The 22,147-nt window shown below is 41.9% G+C and overlaps 1 protein-coding gene across 1 annotated transcript in view; it reads right to left on the bottom strand.

Annotated features, from left to right (window-relative positions):
- Nucleotides 1-22,147, bottom strand: part of LOC143960472 (estradiol 17 beta-dehydrogenase 5-like) — a 65,833-nt gene that overhangs the window by 16,537 nt on the left and 27,149 nt on the right. The window contains exons 6-7 of the mRNA XM_077469116.1: nt 16,558-16,667; nt 155-320 (exon numbers count right to left, since the gene is read on the bottom strand). Of these exons, the coding sequence (XP_077325242.1) occupies nt 155-320; nt 16,558-16,667 (276 nt within the window). The remainder of the gene's footprint in view (nt 1-154; nt 321-16,557; nt 16,668-22,147) is intronic.

Raw genomic sequence — 22,147 nt, forward strand, 5'->3', positions numbered from 1 at the left:
AGCATGCTTGCCTAAATATCCAAAATATTCATTAGGCAGTGAAGTCAGAATTGGGATGAGGGTCCTTATTGTACAGCTTAAAACAAATAAAAGTCAGAAATCACAGCCCCCATTATTTCTGTCCTCAGAGACGTTTAGGGAACTCACACAGTACCTGAAAGTTCTCTTTAATCCTCTTCGGGTTAAAGCTCTTAGCAAGGACTACAGTTTCTCTCTGAAGGAGGTGCCTTATGGCCACTTGAGCTGGAGTTCGGCTATATTTCTTAGCCACAGCAATCAAGGTGGGGTCTTCCAGAACATATGGGCTATCTTGATCAACCCTAGAACAGACACCCAGGTTAGTTTTCAACGACATTCATACTCAGAATAGCCAAAATTAAGTAGGACATTAAAATGTGCAAAGATTCTCCAAAGGGGGAACCTCCTGCTGTAATTGATGGGAGCTCACTGCTCCTCTTATAGTCCCCCACCACACCTTTATCATCGTAGTGATCATGTATCGTATTGTGGTGAAGGCCCACACATGAGCAGTGGACAAAAGACAAATAGTGCGGTCATCCAGTCTGTTAGCCCTCAAATGATTAGAGCAGCTGCTGCTAACATACAGTCATACATGAATGGTACAGATACTTATACTTTAAATACATAAAATCCTTTAAATTAAAAATTTGTTCTAAAACCTTGTTAGTAGTTCTGCATACCCAAATATCTAGAAAAAGGACATCCAAATATATCTAAGGAATGCAGAATAGGTATTCTGTATACTGCTATGCCATATCTGAATAACGACAGTCCATAGAAAAATCCATAAAGAGGGTGGTAGATCAAATAAAGGTTATGTAACCAAGGGCTCAAGTTGCTTTTAAAGATTGCATCCAACAGCCTTCAGTCCCAACTATTTAATATGTTAAAGTCCTTGCCTCTTGGATCCTCATCCATACAATCCAAAGTCACAAAATAAACCCAGTGTGTTGCAATTGTGGCATATGAGAAATAGGAAGGAGGGAGCACCCACAATGCCGCATCCATAATGTATCAAGGGAAAACAAGGAAGATACCAAATAGATATCAACAGGTCGGACTTTTAAGGCATGAAAGCAAATAGGAAAGTAGAAATTTTTTTTTTATTTTATTGAAAAATACAATATCATAACAGATATCAAAACAATATAAAAATCATATAATTTGTACATTGAGCCCTTCTGCGTCACGTATACATGTTTCAACATAAAGGCTTCCTCAGGACACAGAAAAAGGTTCAAAGACGTAGCAAGAGAAAAACAACAATAAATCTCACTATCTGAAATGAGATACATCAGTTAAAATTCAAAAAACAAAGCATATATACATAAACTTTGCATTGTACGTCACATTTAAAAAGCATGTGCTCAACTATCCAGAAAGCAGGGAAGCAAGCATAAGCAAAAATATATAGTTAAACAAAGGAAAAAGAAACAAACAAACAGTCTCACATCAAGCCTGAAAAGCATACACACCCTACAATCGTAGTGAATAGAGAGCACATGCTAGCCAAATAAAAACACACATGAACACTTAGGAAAATAGATACATAAACATAAAGAGATTTTCTTTTTTTTTTTACATATTTATAATTAAAGCTTCCATTAGTGAGAAATCCAATAGATTTAAACATATAACTCAATGATGTAATCATACACTATTCATTGCTGTATATTACATGGTATCTCATGTATCCATATCTGGGATCCTAGCTGTAATGAATATTAATCACTATAAGTGAGGCGCAAGCTAATACTTACACAAATAATATATATTTATATTTACTTCAATGGGGACAAAGAGGGGAGAGGGAAAAGAAACTCAATGTGGGAGAAGTGAAAAACAGACATGCGTTAGGCTCACAGGAACGTACAGGTTAATACTGATTCTTATAGAAAGGGTCTAAAGCGCATCATATCATTCAGACCAGGATAATGGGTGGCCCATAGGCTATAAACCCATTGGGTTTCTTTTTGAAGAACTTTCTGGTCAAAGTTGCCCCCTCGAAGGGTCTTCATATATACTCTCAAGGGTGGCAAATTTGAATACCCATGGTTCATAGTGGTGCTTGAATGCTATATGATGGCCCATGGTGGTGTTTAAAAGGCCACTAGTGGCATAATATACATGGTCCTTCATCCTCTTTCAGAATGGCCTGATAGTTTTGCCTATATAAAAGGCTCTGTATTGACAGAGTAGAATATATATGACACCTCTCGTTTGGCATGTGATGTCACAAGAGATGAGTTTGGCCATTCGGAAGAGGAAAAGGGTCTGTCACAAGTAAATCACAAAAATCACAGGTGCCACATCTAAACAGGCCAGGTTACTGGTGAGATCCCTCCTCTGTCTTACAATAATGGCTCCGTACCAACCGATCCCTTACTGAGCAAGAACGCCAAAAAGTAATCTCAGGTTTTGGTCCTATGTATTTCTTCACTACATTGTCCATTAGCAAAATGCGCCAATGTTTTTCCATCATTGAACGTATCATCTGATGTTGATCAGAGTAAGTGGTTATAAACCTAACTAGATTGGACTCTGTTTTTTTAGGTTTAGAGAAAATGTATTCCTAGGTCTAGCCACTGCTTTTTTTTATATGCTTTCTTGAGACTTGTTTTGCTATAGCCTCTCACCAATAGCCATGTATAGAGGCCATCAGCTCTCTTCTTAAAATTAACATCACTTGAACAATTACATTTTAAACGCAAATACTGACTGAAAGGTATGCTTTGGATCAGTGATTGAGGATGTGCACTGGATGCGTGTAAGATTGTATTACCCGCTGTGGGTTTTCGGTAGAGTGATGTGTTGATCCTGCCATCCAAGTCAATATTGATAGTGATGTCAAGATAAGCAATAGAAGTCTGGCTGGATTGCATTGTAAATTTTAAGTTGTAGTCATTATAGCTTAATATAGCCATAAAGTCATCCAGAGCTCTTGGTGGTCCCGCCCATAGCAACAAAATGTCATCTATGTAGCGGAACCACTGAAGCATGAACGAAAAAATATCTGCATGTTCCTCAACCAAAAACAAATTCTGTTCCCACCCACCCAGGTACAGGTTTGCATATGAAGGCTCCCAGTATGTGCCCATAGCGACCCCCTGCACTTGGAGGAAGTGGGACTCATCGAAAGAAAAAATATTTTTTGTAAGAATATGAGAAAGTAATTGAAGCACAAAGCCACTGAGACCTACTGATTTTGGACCTCTTTAAGTTAGAAATCTGGCAATAACCTGCATCTCAAAGGTATGCGAGATCGATGAATACAAGGCCTCTACATCGATGCTTACTAAAGTTCAACCAGGAGGTATAGTGAGACCATCTAGAGTTCTCAAAAGATCCAGGGTATCATAAATATAGGAGAGTAGTGTGATAACATGTGGGCGTAGATATTGATCAACAAATCTACTATCTCTGTTTTGAATCCTATCCCTGAAACTATGGGATGTCCTGGTAGATTTTTTAAAAATTGTATGTGTTTTTGAGAGCGAATAAAAAAAAAGTCGGTGTTCTAGGGTGTGGAACTTGAATACCTTCAAAGATCTCCCTGGTGATCAAGCCGTCGGCAAAGGCGGACTGTATGGTGTCATTGCATTGCTGCTTAAACTGAGTAATAATATTCTCAGATATGGGTTTAGACCAAGATCTATTTTTCAGGATGTCCCAACACATATTCCTGTATTGAAGCTCGTTCATGACAACCACATTACTTCCCTTGTCCGAGGGGTTGATCACCAGGTGAAAATTTTTGCTGAGACCCTCAAGTGCAGCTTTATGGGCTGAACTCAGATGCTGATTAGTAGATTTATGAAAAATTGATGATTCTATTTCCTTTGTAGTTTGATTTTAAAAAGTCCAAATATTAGAATTAGTATGCAAGGACGGAAATTGGCTAGATTTTTTCTTTACCTCATTGGTTAATGACTTAATATCGTTATGATATTGTGTCATCTGGACTCGAAGGCCTATAGTCTCGTCAGATTCAGGAATATCATCAGATATTTCACTAGAGTCATTTTCCTCTAATAGAAGAACCACGTTGTTTTTTAAAGCTCTGAATTCTGCCACAGAGAAATCTTTCCATATCTCTTGATGTGTGATTTCAGTTTGTTTAGTTAGTCTGTCATCATCGAACATAAAATTTGTAGGTGAGTTTCCTAGCAAATAGAGATCTTTAAATGATCTCAAACTTATGTGCTAAAGAATTCGGACAGAAGCTCAAACCTAATTGTAATAGCTCATGTTCAGTTGTACTTAGAGTATAAGATGACAGGTTGATAACCTCCAATCTATGCTGGTCTACACCAGGGGCGGACTGACCATTCGCCAACTCGGGCACTGCCCGAGGGCCCCAGGCCACTAGGGGGCCCCAGTGTATACTGTGTGATTGTATACGGTATGGTCCCATAATCTCTGATTGCCTGGGGACCCCATAATTTCCTATTGCCCGGGGGCCCCATGAGTTGTCAGTCCGCCCCTGGTCTACACTCAGTTCGCCAGAATCCAATGCTGGCGAGTCAGTAATAGGATTGGAGGATATCAAAGGAGCCGAATTAGAGTCACAGATTTGAGTTTTAATGCTAGGAAAAATGTGATCAATGAGTCATTTTTTTGAATCTTTTTGAATTGCTCCTAATGAGACTGTACTCGCAGGTCTCGAAAAAGAAAATGATTTAGCGCAGTTAACAATCTGCAGTCTGGTCTCTAGTTCAGTCCTAGAAGTCGCAAGAGTAGTGGTAGGAGAAGTATTAAGAGAGACACCCAGTGTTTCACTTTTCCCACATTGAGTTTCTTTTCCCTCTCTCCTCTTTGTCCCCGGTGAAGTAAATATATATTATTTTTGTAAGTACTAGCTTGCTCCTCACTTATAGTGATTAATATTCATTATAGTTAGGATCCCAGATATGGATACATGAGATACCACGTAATATACAGCAATGTATGGCATATGATTACATCGAGTTATATGTTTAAATATATTGTATTTCTCACTAATGGAAGCTTTAATTATAATATGTAAAAAAAAAAAAAACCTCTCTTTATGTTTATGTATCTATTTTCGTAAGTGTTCATGTGTGTTTTTATTTGGCTAGTATGTGCTCTCTATTCACTATGATTGTAGGGTGTGTATGCTTTTCAGTCTTGAGTTCTTTTTCCTTTGTTTAACTCTGTTTTGTTTATGGTGTTTATAGTTTCTTTGTGAGCGAACAAGTGTACGAACATGGCCCCTGGGCTTTATGTGGCGCCGGGATGTGTCGGCATGGTGTTGTGCTGCTATGCGAAGAGTGTGCCTTATCTGTTATGGGCATCTTATGTCTATGCGTGCGCATAAGTCAGATTCACAATCCCCATCTTTTGACATACCATACATCACATAAAATCATGTGAGCTGGATGCAAAAGGTGGATCAGCGGGGATGGGTGTGTCAGGACATGTAGATGTGTCTCATCTCTGCTTCCTTGCACCTCTCTGCATACTGCGCATAATAGATGAGAAGAGGGTACAGCAGTGGAGCAGATGACTAGGAGGGTACAATGGTGGGGCAGATAAGCAGCAGGGTTTTAGCAGTGGGACAGAAGAGCAGGGGGGTATGAGGGTGGGGCAGATGTGCGGGAAGGTACAGTGGTGGAAGAGATAATGGGGTTCAGTGGTGGAACAGAGGAGCAAGTGCGTTACAGTAATGGGGCAGAGGAGCGGGGGGGGTTCAATGTTGTGCCTGATGAGAAGGGGGATACAGTGGTAGGACAGAGGAGCGGGGGGGGGGTTCAGTGATGGGCCAGATGAGAATGGGGTCATAGTAGTTATAGTGGTGGTATGGATGAGCGGGGGTTTACACTGGTGAGGCAGAAGAGTAGGGGGGTACAGAGGTAGGGCAGTTATGCAGGGAGTACAGTGGCAGGGCAAAGGAGAAAGGAGGTACATTGGTAGGACAGATGAACAGGGGGTTATATTGGTGAGACAGATAAAGTAGGAGGTACAGTGGTGGGGCAGATGAGAAAGGGGGTTACAGTGGTAGGATTGATGAGAAGGGGTTCAGCGGTGGGACAGAAGAAGAATGGGGCAGATATTCAGGGGGATACAGTGGTTTGGCAGAAGGTACAGTGGTGGGAGAGATGAGAAGGGTGTTCAGTGGTGAAAAATAAGAGCACCGTACAGTACTAGGCAGAAGAGCAGGGGGTTACAGTAGTGGGACAGATGAGAAGGGGTTTACAGTGGTAGAAAAGTTAAGCAGAGAAAGAAGTTGAAGCTGCACGCCAGAAAGCAGAAATTGATGTTTTCAAAAAACAAACAATGTGAGCATGCCACAGCCATTAAGGGTGTTCGAACAAGCTACTAGTGAAAGCGAAAGAGACAACAGCTGCAGACACTCAGTTGTATCTCAGCCTCAGATTCTTCACATACCTCTGCAGAACGTCAACTCCCCGTCACAGCAACCAAAGCACTCAAAGTCTCTTCTCTGCATCTACTGTACCTCAGGACAATTTGCCTTTATATCTTCCAGTACATCAGACTGTAGCATCTCAGCAAGCAGCATACACTTGTATGCATATAGCAGACTGTCCACCTTACTTTGGCACTTACCAAGTACCTCCTAGCAAACACAATTCCAGCGCTGAGTGCCTTTGCGTCAACATATGTTCCCAAGTCACTTAATGTCAATGCACCAGCCATCACAACTAACTCTGTTCCACCTGCAGTCATGCATCTAAAGTCTGAGAACACGGACATGTCACAGTTTGCCAAGTACATGCTCCGCAGAGAGCTCACTAAGACAGGCTTCACCAAGTTTGATGAAAAGCCTGAAAATTGCAGAGGCTGGAAATCCATCTTTAGGGCTGCAATGAGTGACCTAGATATCAATGTCACAGAGGAATTAGATCTGCTCATCGGATGGCTAGGTTCTCAGTCTACTGAACGCATCAAGAGGCTCAAAGCATTTTGTAGCCACAACCCCGCTGCAGGCCTTAACACTGCTTGGGACAGACTTGAAATATACCTTTGGCAGCCCAGAATCCATTGAAGATGCCTTATTCAAAGGTTGCAAAGCTTCCCAAAGGTTTCTTCTAGAGACAATCTAAAGTTTCAATAACTCAGCGATGTTCTATTAGAGCTTCAACTTGCTAAGGCAGACATCAACTTACCTGGTCTCAGTTACCTTGACACCGCTTGTGGCATCAACCCTATTGTTCTCAAGCTACCATATGGCATTCAAGAACAATGGGCAGCGCCTCTATCAAAGTATAAGGAAAATCATCAAGTTGTCTTTCCTCCTTTTTCCTACCTCTGCAAATTCATCAAAAGAATTGGAGACACTAAAAAAGGCCCAAGTTTCTCCTATGGTGACTGTAACCCTCTCAGTTCACCCTCTTCAAGACCTGTGAGCACACGTATAGCGCACATAGACCATAGAGGTTCAATGTTAGTGAAAAGGACTACCTGCACCTGCTACAGTTCTCGAAAAAAAAAATATATATGCTTGGTTCGTGTATACCCCAAAAGGCCAATCTGAAAAGGCTATAGGACTGTATACTATTCTGGATGAGCAAAGCAACAGATCTCTTGCAAGAACACAGTTTTTGAACATACCGTAACAGGAGATGCTCTACCTCATACCCTAAGCACTTGTATCGGCACTACAGAAAGCTTAGGTAGGAGAGCCAGCGGTCTTGTAGTTGCTCCCCTGAATGACAGTGTGGAAATATTCTTGCCCCCCTTCAGAGTGCAACCAGATTCCAAGCAACAAAGAGGAGATCCCTACTCCTGAAGCTGCCTTTCACCATTCTCACTTGAAGGACATAGCCGACAAAATACCAGCCCTCAACGAAAGTGCTAATATCCTGCTGTTACTCGGCTGAGACATCTTAAGGGTGCACAAGGTTCGTCAGCAAATCAAACAGTCCACATGATGCATCATATCCTCAGTGTCTGGATCGAGGCTGGATCATCATAGGCAATGTCTGTCGAGACCAAGGCAGAAGGTCTTACTCAGTTGCTTCCTTTAAAAATACACGTCCTGTCAAACGGATGGACTACTTGTTGTGTTACACTATGTGAATTATTATGCTCTGTGTCTTTAACCACTTCAGCCCCAGACCATTTTGCTGGCCAAAGACCAGGCCACTTTTTGCAATTCGGCACTGCGTCGATTTAACTGACAATTGCACGGTCATGCGACGTGACTCCCAAACAAAATTGACTTCATTTTTCCCCACAAATAGACCTTTTTTATTTTTGCACTATTAACAAAAATAGAGCGACAATTTTGAAAAAAACTCATTATTTTTTACTTTTTGTTATAATATCCCCCCCCCCCCCCTCAAAAAAAAAACATTTTTTTCCCTCAGTTTAGGCCGATATGTATTCTACATATTTTGGTAAAAAAAAAAAAAAAAATCGCAATAAGCGATTATTGATTGGTTTGCGCAAAAGTTATAGCGTTTACAAAAAAGGGGATAGTTTTATGGCATTTTTATTAATAATTTTTTTTTTTTACTAGTAATGGCGGCGATCAGCGATTTTTTTTTTATTTTTTTTTTATTGTCACTGCAACATTATGGCAGACACATCGGACATTTTCGACACATTTTTGGGACCATTGTCATTTATACAGCAATCACTGCTATATAAATGCAGTGATTCCTGTGTAAATGACACTGGCAGCGAAGGGGTTAACCAGTGGGTGGCAGTGTAGGGGTTAAGTGTTCCTAGGGGTGTGTTACTAACTGTTGGGGGCTGGGCTTTCATTTAGTGAACACTGATCTCTGCTGCAATCACAACGAGCAGAGATCAGCATCACTAGTTGCTAGGCAGAACGGGGAGATGCTGTTTACAACGGCATCTCTCTGTTCAGCCGCCCCGTTAGACGATCGCGGGTGCGCGGGACCCGTGACCGGACTCACGGGGGTCATGACCAGCACACGAGCGTGCCACCACCGTCGCACTCACGATGGCAGGGCGGCATTAAAGATTGGATGTACCTGTACGCCAATATGCCTGCCCGTGCCATTCTGCCGACGTACATCGGCGTTTGCTGGTTGGGAACTGCTTAAGCTGTGTTCCCTTCTGTTTATCTGAACTCTCTCCATCACAGTAGTTCTCTATATTCTCCTCCCCTTCCTCTCTCTGATTCATCATGCACAGTATACCTCATTGCTATAACATCTTTACATGTGGCTTACAACGTCAACGTTTTTCTACCTATGAATATCCATCATGAAACAGAGCATTCGATTATTGATCGACATGTTTTTCCATACAGTGAGTTTATTCATTGAGTTAAGCTGTCTGAATTGATGCAAGGGATAAATAGATCACCAGGTTATGTAAGCTCTTTGTGAAGCTGAAGATAAAGTTATTGCCTTGTAGTTGAGTCAGAACACTACTTGTTCTACACAATGGACACATCAATATAATGTGAAAGAAAAACTGTTTAAAAAAAAAAAGTGCTCTACGGCATATCATACAAGATAAGAAAGCCCTTAATTTCTGGGATGACATTGGCAACACAGTGTTCCACTAAAGACAATGAGTTGGTAGCTACCATGGAAGACAAAGTATTCTTGAAAACCATGAGTAAAGAATTCTACCAAGATGATTCCAACAGTTGGGCAGCACCTCTACCATTTCGTACTGCAAGAAAGAGACTACCAAATAACAGATTGGAACGCATTAGGAAGTTCTCTACACCTGAACAATGGCACTATGTTCCCATTAACATCAACTTTGCTGATCGTGGCAGTCGTGCAGTACCTACTACTGCATTTCTGGACACATCATGGCTATCCCCACCAGAACTCTTGAATGAAACTCATCTCAAGTTCTACAGATTCTAACTTTGAACTGGTTCATCCAGAATCTGATAAGGAAATCAGAGCTGTTACCATCGCACTCAACATCTCTGTGAAACCAACGGTAAGGCTGAGTCCTCACCACTTTGAACGCTTTTTTAAGTGGGCCTCTGTAGTACAAGTCATTGTACATCTTATTCACGTTGCTCATCAATTTGCAAACAGCTCTAGCACTGAAAAAGAGTGACATCTGTAAAGACCCCCCCCCCCCCCCCACATTTGAGGAAGTCTCTCAAGCAAAAAGGGTTATCATCCAATGTGTCCAACATGAAGTATACTCACAAGAGATTGCTAACTTATCAAAAGGGCTCAATCTAAGGATAGCCCTCTATACAAATTAAAATCCAATAATTGATCACAACAAGTTACTTTGAGTTGGTGGTCGCATTAGAAGGTTGAATTTGTTCAGAGAAGAGAAAAATCCCATCATTATTTCAGGACGTCATCACATTACTGCTCTGTTAGTTAGGCATGTCCATGACCAAGTTCAGCACCAAGGACGTCACTTCACAGAAGGAGCAGTAAGGTCTGTAGGTTTCTGGATCATCAGGATGAAAAGGTGTATATCGTCCATACTTCACAAATGTGTAAAGTGCCAAAAACTAAGAGGAAAGCACCTACAATAGCAGATGCAAGAGCTGCCGACTGACAGATTAAGCACTGAACCTCCGTTTACTAATGTTGACATGGACATATTTGGCCCCTGGACTGTTACATGCAGAAATCGTGGTGGAGTTGCTAACAATAAGTGATGGACTGCGCTGTTCACTTGCTTGCGCATTCGTGGAGTGCACATCGAAGTGATAGAATCAATGGACTTTTCCTGTTTTATTAATGCCTTCAGAAGATTTATATCTGTGCGAGGACTTGTAAAGTTACTTAGATCTGACTGTGGGACTAATTATACAGGAGCAGAAAAGATTGTGAACTTCTTGTATGACAACAAGTATAAATGGGAATTCAACCCCCCTCATTCCTCTCACATGGGAACACATGATTGGACTTGCAAGGAAATCCTGGACTCTATGCTATTGGACCAGAAAACTTCCCAGCTTACCCATGACATTTTAGCTACTCTTCTTGCAGAGGTGTCTGCTATAATCAGTGCAAGGCCTTTGGTCTCTGTGTCCTCAGATCCGCAGTATTGCTCACTCCAACCACTCTTCTCCCCCAAAAAATTGGGATAGAGGAACTTCAGTGTTCATTGTTTACAAGCATCAATGGAAACAGGCTCAACATTTCGCTATAGAATTTTGGAATTACTGGAATATTAAATTCCTTTCTAACCTTCAAAATTGCAGTAAATTTCAAACTAGCAAACCCAACCTACAAGTGGAAGACATAGTTCTCTTGAAAGAGACAGATTCTCATTGCAGTCATTGGCCTATGGGTCTTATTACAAAGACTATGCTAAGTAACACCGGAAAAGTACAGAAAATAGAAGTTTAAGTAATGAAAGAAGGTTCTGCACTCTTTTACTTCAGGCCTATAAATCAACTAGTGCTTCTTTTGCCCAAAGAAGGAAACAAGTCTCACAAGTAATCAACTTGATTCAAAAGGGAGGTGATCGTGGTTTGTTATTTCTTTCCGGGAAATGGGGGGGGTCTCTCCCCTGCTGTCCCCTCCACTCCATGGATGGGCAGGTCCACCAGTACATCGGCACCATGCTTCTGCACCCATCATGGGACTTCCGCAAATATGACACATTTGGTGTGCAGTGTGTCATCTCTTTGGCTGGAGGTGCTCGCGCTTGCGTATTCCCACATGCGTGCGGGTGCAGCAGGGGCTCGTACCATAGCCATGTTATGTATGGCATTAGGGGCTTCCGCTCTGGGATTTAGGTTGGGGGCTCTGACTTGGCACCCTTTTCCTCATTTGGATTGTTCTCCCGCACGTGAGAGGTCCTACATAAGGGTAAGCACACCACAGTTATTTATGACGATATCTTACTTCACTGCACTTGCACATACAATCTGTGACTTGCATATTTACACTCCACAATACTCTTATCAACCAGCAGGACTTCTTTGCCAATATATTTTTTCCACTTTTCCGATTTCTTACCTCACTCTGGCTCTTTGTGCACCCTTATCTGTGCTCTTGTTCCACCTCAGTTTACAACATGGGCACTATGAAGATACTTATACCATTATACTTCTAGACCACCATTATGGTGATTATCAACAGATTTAGATATACATTTTACTTCTAGTATGATTGTTAAGCTGCATGTGGTAATGAGGCACACCAAGGGACACATCCTCTATTTCTCTCTTTTTTCATTCTTCCTTTCTATTTCCATCTTTTTTCTCCCATTTTCACATTCTTCTTATGTCCTTTTCACTATCCTTTTTCTTCCCTGTTTGCATCCACGTCTTTAATTTCATGGACTCTACCATACAACAGCAATATTTTGCATGTTGTATACTCGTTGGTTACTATCGAGTTTATTGTCAATTGATTCAGATACATATACATCTTCATTACAGCTGTCATTACATATATAGCCAATGGTGCAATTCAGGATATGCACTTGTTTCATCCTCCCTCTTCACCATGTCTGCCCTCCTCCAGGCCCTTGTTTGGTTGCTGTGGGTCATGCCTCTTCAGCTCCAGGTTGGAGCATTTTCCATTGTCATCCTTGGGGATCAGTCCTTTGGACCAATTGACCATAATGATAATTAAATTAGATTGTAAGCCCTTCTGAGCAGGGCCCTCTTAATCCTCTTGTATTTTATTGTATTGTAACTGTATTGTCTACTTTTTATATTTTAAAGAGCTGCATAAATTGCTGGCGCTATATAAATCCTGAATAATAATAATAATAATAATAATAATAATGAGAGCATGGGGTGCCTCACAGAGGCCACATGCTTCTCTTCTAACCTCAATCATCACTGAATGTTATAGCTTATCGATACTTACTATTTTCTAGATGTCTTGTACATACATCAACTCCTGGAGGAAGCAAGCAGTGCTCGTGAAACGCGTCGAGTAAAAAAGATGTATATGTATCTCCAGTATTATAACAAACTGTAGTTTTTGACTGTAAGCTATATATATATATATATATGCCTCATGATGTTTTTATGCTCATCTATGAATATGCTTTCGGAATTTTCAATAAATTCTTATTAATTAATTCTACTCATTTGTTATGACCTCTATGATCAACTCTTTTAAAGTCCCATGGGCTAACTTTTTTCTTGTATTATATGTATTCAGGGATGGAGTTGTGTCATTAAGTGGCAGTATCCAGACCACTCTCTTTTTCAAAGGGGGTAAGAAGGATTGATGTATGTTGCTACCTTTCCCTCTGAAGATGGATATTTCCTTGTCACAACCTGGACCTTCCAGACCAACACCTGCAAGTATGTTAGCGTTTGCATTGTTTCTCTTTTTCTTCCCTTCCCTCTTGTTTTGCAGGCGTTCTTGGAAAGAATCTTCATTGCTTATATTTGGACTTGGACTAAAGTTTTTTATTAATAGAAATTGTAGATGTCAACAGGAAGTGTCATGTTTCACATGCTTTGTGATATGCCTTTAAAATGTTATATGTATTATTCTGTCCCTGGTTCCTCCCCTTCCTGTATCTCAGCTTTTCCTGTATAGTTAGCTCCACCCTTTGTTCATTTCCTAGTAATGCATCTCAGCACATGTCTCATGGACTGGATCACATTATGTTCTTTTTACCTATCTGATGTTCATTGTGGGAAGATATCCAGATAAGATTGGGGTTATCGACATCTCAACACAACTGTAAGTTACGAAGATCACACTTTCAGATTGGAGAGGCAGAACAGAAGGCACCATTTGATCCACAGCAGAGGTGGAGACATTCAGGAGCATCCATCTTTAGGGGATGCTTCCATGACATCCTTAATACCCACATTTTCGGGCAAATATCTCCTAAACCATATAGGTTTAGGAGATATTGCTTGGACCTACAGGTAAGCCTTAATCTAGGCTTACCTGTAGGTCAAAGTGGTTTGAAAGGGTTTACTTCCTCTTTAATACGCTGCGCATGCACCCCTTTGAGAGACTTCTGACCAGGCAAAGCAAGTAAACAAACAAGATCCTTTACTGAGATAGTTGCGGAATACAGTACAGTTCTCAAAAAGCAGTTTGAGCACAAATTCCTGTTCTAACATCCTATAGAGTGTGCATACATTATACAGAAGGCGATACTCCACAGAAGGCACTACAAGTCCCTTAGAGTCCATGATTGGCAGTAATCTATAAAAGGCAGTAAGTCCATGATTAACAGCTACAAGTCCATAGGGGCCTCCAGGCTCAAAACTCTTTCCAGGAACCCCAATTAGGCTCCTATCAACCTCCTCCCCGCCCTTGCAGTGTAAACAGCTACATTGTGGCAGTATATCCCCAGGATCCCTTCCAAGGGCTTAGAGGCAGCCCTTGTCCTGTAGAGGTGGTTTACTTGCCAAAAATGGCGGGAAAACATTAAGCCTTATGTAACTAGATCCCAGGCCTCCTTTGGTCTGATGAGAACCTCTAGGGCCAGGGATAGCTGACATACTTCTGCATGTGGTGGGTTGTGAGGCATAGTGGGTGTAAGATGGTTAAAGTTATTGGGGCACCAGACACTTCTTGGATGCAAAAGAGGTTTTATTTCTCTTAACAGTCCTTTTTGTATTTTTTTTGGGGGGGGGGGGGGGGGGTTAGGGCCAGGACACCCTTAGGTAGTTGCAAGATTAATTGTCAGACTTTGATAAGAGGACAGCAATGCAGGGAAAGGCATCCAGCAAGATGCCACTCCTATGGCAACCGTCTTTAACAGTTCCTAACACAAATTGCAACAGTTCTTTCACCTTTAGTACAACTTCGCCAATACACTGAGCTCCCGGTCTCTCACTAGACCCACTGATTCACTGCTACTGAATCCCTTGAGCTCCTCCAATCTTCATGGTTGCATCTTCCTCAACTCAAGCATCACCCTTGCTTCTCTGCTGGGTCCCTAGCTTGGCACTCTAGATACCTCTCAAACTTTACCCACGCTGGCCTGCTCGGTCCCTAGCTGGAAACACAAGGCTGCTCTGCAAGTGTTACCTCCGCTGACTGGGTCCCTGGCTTGATACCCACTGACATTTCCAGATTCTTCACCATCCCCGGTTGGTAAGAATGCAGCTCCGGTACTTGCTTCAGTTACTCACTGTGGTCCCTGGTAATAGCAGATAGTCCCTTACTGGCGACAGCTTCCACTCTTCCTCCGACCACGACAGGTTATCCGGCCGGCAGAATCGTCACTTCTGGTTGGATTGCCAGCCGCAATCCCAACCCTGCACTGCTCTCTTGCTTCTGGATAGGCCCTCAGACAGCCTAGCAGCCAGATGCCCCCAGGATAGGCCCAATCTCTAGCCTAGCAGCCCGGGCAATATGACACACGTCCACCCAGGACAGCCGTCCAGGTGGTACAGAAAACAGATCACCTGACCTCACCTGAATATATAGGCCCACCCAGCAGCCCAAGGGATTCAAGAAAACCCCTGCCCATTGGCTGAGATACCCCATATACCCATAACCTGACCATGGTTTGCCCTTCTCATATCTAGTACCAACAAAGTACCTGACCACCTAGTGGTAGAAGAGAAAAGTGCAACAAGGCCAAACTTAGGGAGAAATCCACGGATCTCTAGCAATCAACCAGGATAACTACTCCTGGCAAGTAAATTTGTGAGGAGCAACCCTGCCTAAACTCCAGGGTGCTACATCTACAACCTAGTTACCCCTAGTTCTCAGGTCAACTTGAGGACACAGGAAAGCATACAAACATTTGACACCTGGCTAGCTCAACTAACTTGAGGACATGAACACAGACAGTAAACGCAGGAACACAGACCCTTTATAGGCACCTGTATACACATCTCTGATTTTCGGGATTCAGCCTGGGGACAAGAACATGTTGGGGCAGCCTATTGCAAATGCAGGACAGTTGGCAGCTAAGCAACAGCAAACTCTGAGTTGTACCTCCTTTCTAAATTCTAAATTTGAAGTGTGACTGCTGGTGCATTGGAACTTAAAGTTTTCTGAACTGCTGGTAGCACAGTAGCTGGTAAAAGCCTGCTCTGGGTTCTGTTGTGAACAGCTGAGCTAACGCGTTCATACATTTTACATACTGGATTTATGTCTATATTGTAGACCAAGGAATCAAACACTACACAAACACCTTAGCTATAAAAGAACACAAGACTTAGGCCGCGTACACACGGGCGGACTGTCTGGCCAACTAAGTCCGTCAGACAATCCGACAGACAGTCCGTCCTACTTTTGAATGAACGGACTTGACCACACACGATGAACAGACAGTCCGCTGAAAGCTTGCGCGATGACGTGTACAGCACGTACGACGGGACTAGAAATACGACGTCCAATACACTGCAATGCAACCTTCGGCCGTGTAAATCCTTTCTGAGCATGCGCCATACTTAGTCCGTCCAACTTGCCTACACACGAGCGGACTGTCCACTGAAACCAAAGTTGGACGGACAATATTACGGAAATTCCGAAAGACTTAGTCCGCCAGACTGTCCGCTGAAAAAGTCTGCTGAAGCCCACACACGAGCGGACTGTCCGCTGAAACAAGTCCGTCAGACAGTCCGCCCGTGTGTACGCGGCCTTATAAGTGTATGGTATAGTAGAATTCTACCAGCACAACAATATTTACCAGCCTGCATCCCGACTGGATCCCAAGACAGCGAACGCCACCAATACAATGTCATGTGACTTGCAGAATCCTAGCAGTTTTGTCTGGTTGAAGAAGATGTGGCACTCCACCTGCAGAGGACATTAAAAGTAGAAGTATAACATTTTTACTTTTGATATTCCCCTACAATATTATTTGCAACAGGTAAATGTCATCAGTTTATATTCTATAATTTAATTATTTAGAGTTCATATTTCTAAAATCATAATAAAATAGAACTCCACTGTATTGGAGTACCACAAACCAAAATGTTATTTTACGTCATTTTTTTATATTCAAAGCAAACTCACCTATCCATCTATGTCTCCATGTTTTATTTAGTTGAAAAATCGCTTTAAAAAACACCCCCCATGAATTCTAGCTGTGGCCATCTTGAATAAGTGCAGATGATTCATGTAGCTTTTACTTCCTGTAATCCATCTGCCCTTAGCTCAGTCATGCAGGTATGAGAAAGCCCCTCCTCCAGATGAAAGAAAGAAAATGCCCACGAAGACTCCTGGGATGTATTACATCATTTTGGCCTAGACCAGAAATCAACTGAAGATATGTAAAGAAAAAGCTTAACACAAGTGCATGTAATATACCTTCCTATCCATTTATTAATGATAGCAGCATAAGGATTAATAGTTAAAGCTGATTGAGAGTACCTCCTTAGGGTCACAGGCAACAGCTGGATCTTCCCCAACAGCAGCCTAGAGAGCCTGGGTAATTTGATTGCATCTTCTCTCCCTTAAGCAACATAAGGATTCACAGCCTTCTCAATGAACGGCTTACCCTGGGCCAAGGTTCTGGCAAAGGGTGCAAATTAGTGACATTTCTACCCCATGTTCTCCATACAATTGGCTCAGGTGTAAGTTCCCAGCTCCCTGCAACAGTGAACGGTCCCAATCCTGCTCTACTTCTTCAGGGTACATTAGAACTACTTGGGCTGCGACCCTTCAGTGCAACATTCAGTAATCATCATCACTAGGTTCATTGCCAAACTCCTATGACCTAGGTTCTGATATGCGGTTTCCCTTGCTTCCCCAAATGGCTCACCTTTCCCCATGGAGCTCTCTGCCTCTTCCACTCTGCAATGCACCAGAATTACTGCTGCTGCTAGCATCTCCAGTGTAGGCTACACCATGGTTGCACTCTTACCAATGGTTGCTGGGTTCTCCAGTTCCCTCATGCTCCCGCAACTCGGCCAGCCAGTCTAGATGCCTTAAAGTTGTGCTTCTTCCCGCATTCTCTGCTTAGCACCCAAAGAAACAAAATGTGCGTTGCCATCTTGGGGCACCCCCTTTCACATGTTCCTCTGCACTTCTCTCTTTGCTCTCCACCCCTCTCTCCCAGCCACTTTGGTGCCAGAAGCTTTCTTGGCAAATTAAACTCCTTCCAATGCACAATTTAACCCCCGACTGTCTGATAGGAAATGTCCTTGTACTGAGAATGAGACATACCAAAACCAAATTTTGACCAGCAAAGTTTTTGGAAAATCTCAGAGTGACCTGGATGATCCTGTAACAATGTTCTCTGCTTTGACTGGTTGTGGGATACATAGACAGTCTTGTCATGATTGAAGGCAGACAGATGTCAACCTGTGGGTGGGCCCTTTAATTGCCCTGCATGCGGGGGTACCCTTCAGGTGGAGCAAGGCCAACAATGCCCAGGACCAGGGAGAGACTGCAGTTATGTGAAGAATAAAAAACTAACCACTACAGCCCCGGAAGATTTGGCTGCTCAATGAGCATGCCATTGTTTGTGATACGGCACTGCGTTGCTTTAACTGACAATTGCCTGGTTGTGCGAAGCTGTACCCAAAAAAATTTACGTCATTTTTTTTCCACAAATAGAGCTTTCTTGTGGTGGTGTTTGATCAGCTCTGTGGTCTTTATTTTTTGTGCTATAAAAAAAAAAACGAAAAAACACAATTCTAAATATTATATATATATATATATATATATATATATATATATATATATATATATATATATATATATATATATATATATATTTTTTTTTTTTTTTTACTTTTTCTTATAATAAATATCCCCAATTTTTTTTTCTTTTTTTTTTAAAGCAATTTTTTTTCCTCAGTTTAGGCCGATATGTATTCTATATATTTTTGGTAATAAAAAATAAAAAAAATAAAAAAAAATGCAATAAGTGTATATTGATTGGTTTGCGCAAAAGTTATAGTGTCTACAAAATAGGGGAAAGATTTTTGGCATTTTTATTATTATTTTTACTAGTAATGGTGGTGATTGGGGATTTTTATCAGGACTGTGACATTATGGCGAACAGATCGGACACTTCTGACATATTTTTGGAACCATTGACAATTATACACTGATCAGTGTTACAAAAACAAGTGCACCGATTACTGTGTCAATGTCACTGGGAGCGATCAAGGGGTTAACTGTGTTCCCTAGTGTGTGTTCTAACTCTAGGGGGATGGGACTGACTAGAGGAGATGACAGATCGTTGTTCCTAGCTAGTAGGAACTCACAACCTGCCTCTCCTCACAGAACAGGGATTGGTTTACACACACACACACACACACACACACACATTCCTTATCTGGCTCTCGTGCCCATAACCACATGCATTGGCACCCCCGCAGTGCAGTGAGCATGCGCTTGCTAGCCCACTTAAAGGAGCTGACGTGCAGCTACGGCGGTTCATGTTATTGTGCCAACCTGCTGCAGTATAATGAGAGGGGCTGGTCGGCAAGTGGTTAAGGCAGTTCCCTGACTTAGAGACAAGCCTTCACTATGTGCAGTAATTTAAGTACAGAGTTCCTGTGAAAAGTTCCCTATGTTACTACACACGTAAACTTGTTAACTACTTTGTTTGCATACCTTGTGACCAGGTCATGGAACTACATTACGTGGGTTTGGATCCGGTTCCTATTGGATACTTACCAATGGGGAGGCAGCCAGACATCGATCTCCTTACTACCGGAGGACCTGTCACCTATACCAGGTACCACGCCTAACGAGTGGCTGTTTGGTGTCTTGAACTTGTACTTGGTTACTCTTAGCAGCTACACTCCTTCTCCTTGTCTTGCTGAGTTAATACTTTGTAGATGTGTTACTTCATACCCCAGTGTGCTATACAGACCCTGGTTCTTTACATATACCAGAGCCAACATGCACCCTTTGAATAACTTCAGACTAACTTCATTTTTGTTGAGAAAATGCCATGAATGCAGCACCCACAGACCCACTCCATCCCTCAGGGCATTCGATATGCCAGATACCTAGCAGGATTCATCATTTAACTCCTTGCATGCTCTCCCTAACTGCCGCTGACCGGCGGCTGCTCCCATCTGAGATGGCCTCCCTCACAGGCTCACACACACTCACCTCCTTTTTTTTGTTCTCCATCGATCACTCACTGTATGCTGCCACACTGCTGACAGGGAATGATTCCCAGACCCCAGTCCCAGGTGCAGTCCCGCTGCACTTCCAGATCCAGTGCAGTCAGGAGGAAGGGTGGAGGAGAAGACGGCGGCGGCTTACAGAAGCACGAGCAGGACTCCAGGAGCAGCCTTCGTGCATGCGCCGCCCGCTTTCAAGGACTGGCCAGCTCCGTCGCAGCACATGACCACATTTCGCCCAATCACAGGGTGCCAGCTGCCGCAACATGGTGGCCGGATCGCAGTGGACACACTGACACAAACTGGTGTGGGATTTCACCTCCCTCCAATGTTGCGCCTGGTCCCTTGGCCTGTGCCCCTGGCAGACGCCGGCTCACCGACCTGTTGGTACGCCCCTGCTCCCACACTCCAAAGACATGCTGGTTGGTTAATTAGATCCTGTCTAAAAAATTTGGTCTAGTATGTGTTTGCAAGCGCATCAGAACCCTACAGGGTAAAAGACCGCACGATACCACAGATGAATACCGGCGGCAAAAAGCACCCTGAGGCAATTGAATTTGCATAGGTAGCGCTAGTCACTCATTCATTATATATATATATATATATATAAAATATTTATGAATAAAAATGCCATAAATCTATCCCCTAGTTTGTGGATGCTATAACTGCTTCGCAAACCAATATATGTCTATTATGATTTTTTTTACCAAAAATATGTAGAAGAATACATATTGGCCTAAACTGATGAAGAAATTCATTTTTTTCTCTCTTTTTTTTAAATGTGACATTATTTATACTAAACACAAAAAGTTGCGCAAATACAAATAGTGAACATGTGTGTATAAAAACACCCTTGAAATAATTAATGCAATTTTATAAAAATCGTGATAAAAATACAAAAAATAATTTATCTGTAAGAATTCAAAAAATCTATATAAAAATTGAAAAGACCATGTGGAAAAAAAAATTAAAAAAATAATAAATGTGAATTGAGTCATATATGTTGCATGTGAAATAATGACAGTGAAAAAACTTGTGAAACACACCAACCTACAGACAAAAAGAGATAATCAACAATTCAACATACAAGTGCATATAAAAATGTGTATGTATAATGATAAAACTCAAAAAAAGTCCAAAAAAATAAAATATTTAATTATAGAACAGGGAGATGAAAATAGCTGGTGTGATCCTACAGACTCTGGCCGTATCATATTGTAAGGATTAAGGGGTGTCTAAACAAAATATGGTTGACCGTATGTCTTACTAAATACTTGTATTTCTCTATCCTTCTCTGTAAAATAAGGACTCGTCATCTTTAGTCACGTACGCATAAGGAGAGGCCGCATCAGCCCTAAAAAGCAGTCTACGCCCAGAAGATTGTCTTATCAGCTGATAACACCCGGAGAATTGTCTTTTCTTTGAAAATGTTGTTTTTTTACATTTGCTGATGTTTGCCCTTTTCTGTCTATAAAAGATGTAATAAAGAAGCCTCAGAGCCAGAGTCAGTCAGAGACAGTCAGAGTTAACGACGGACTTCTGAGCAGAAATACTGAATAATACCTCCGTGTCTCTTTGCTTGGATAAGAACTCTAACTAACAATTGGGAAACGGTAACATAACCTGACAAATAGGTGACTTGTTGAGGTCACACCTAACAATATTCATCCTACACAGGTATATCAGATATTGCACATTGATCTTTGCGGGGGACAAAACAAGCAGCCAGATGGCTTCTTACCAGATCTGATGGATTTCTAATTACGGAAGTCGGTCTCGCAAAAGTGACTGAAGGATTCAACTTGTGGTCTCCAGCTCTCCAGTAATCTGCATGCACACCTGTCTGTGTTTCTCCTCAATCACGGGCCGGCTGTTTTCCTGGATGGTGAGCCACAGGCCTCACAACTATTTCCATAGTGTTTTTTTTCGTGTTTTAGCAAAAGAATAAAGCGATTCTTTATTTTATCAGCTCAGCTCAGAGGTTCCATTCAGGTTTTATAAAAGTAAAAAAACAGAGGGGAACTCATGTGCGGTAAATTCTTTAGGAGTTTATTCCAAAGATAAAAACTTTTCCAAGCACATTTAAAAGGATAATAAAAAAAAAAACTCAGCAGCAAAAAAATAAATAAAATGTATTCACATTGCCTGCTGGTGTGTGGTGACATCACAGAAAGCTCTCCTACCGAC

The sequence above is a fragment of the Lithobates pipiens genome, unplaced genomic scaffold (assembly GCF_037356315.1).
Source record: "Lithobates pipiens isolate NorthernLeopardFrog02 unplaced genomic scaffold, aLitPip1_a1.2 Scaffold_8, whole genome shotgun sequence".
Classification (NCBI taxonomy): Eukaryota; Metazoa; Chordata; class Amphibia; order Anura; family Ranidae; genus Lithobates; species Lithobates pipiens.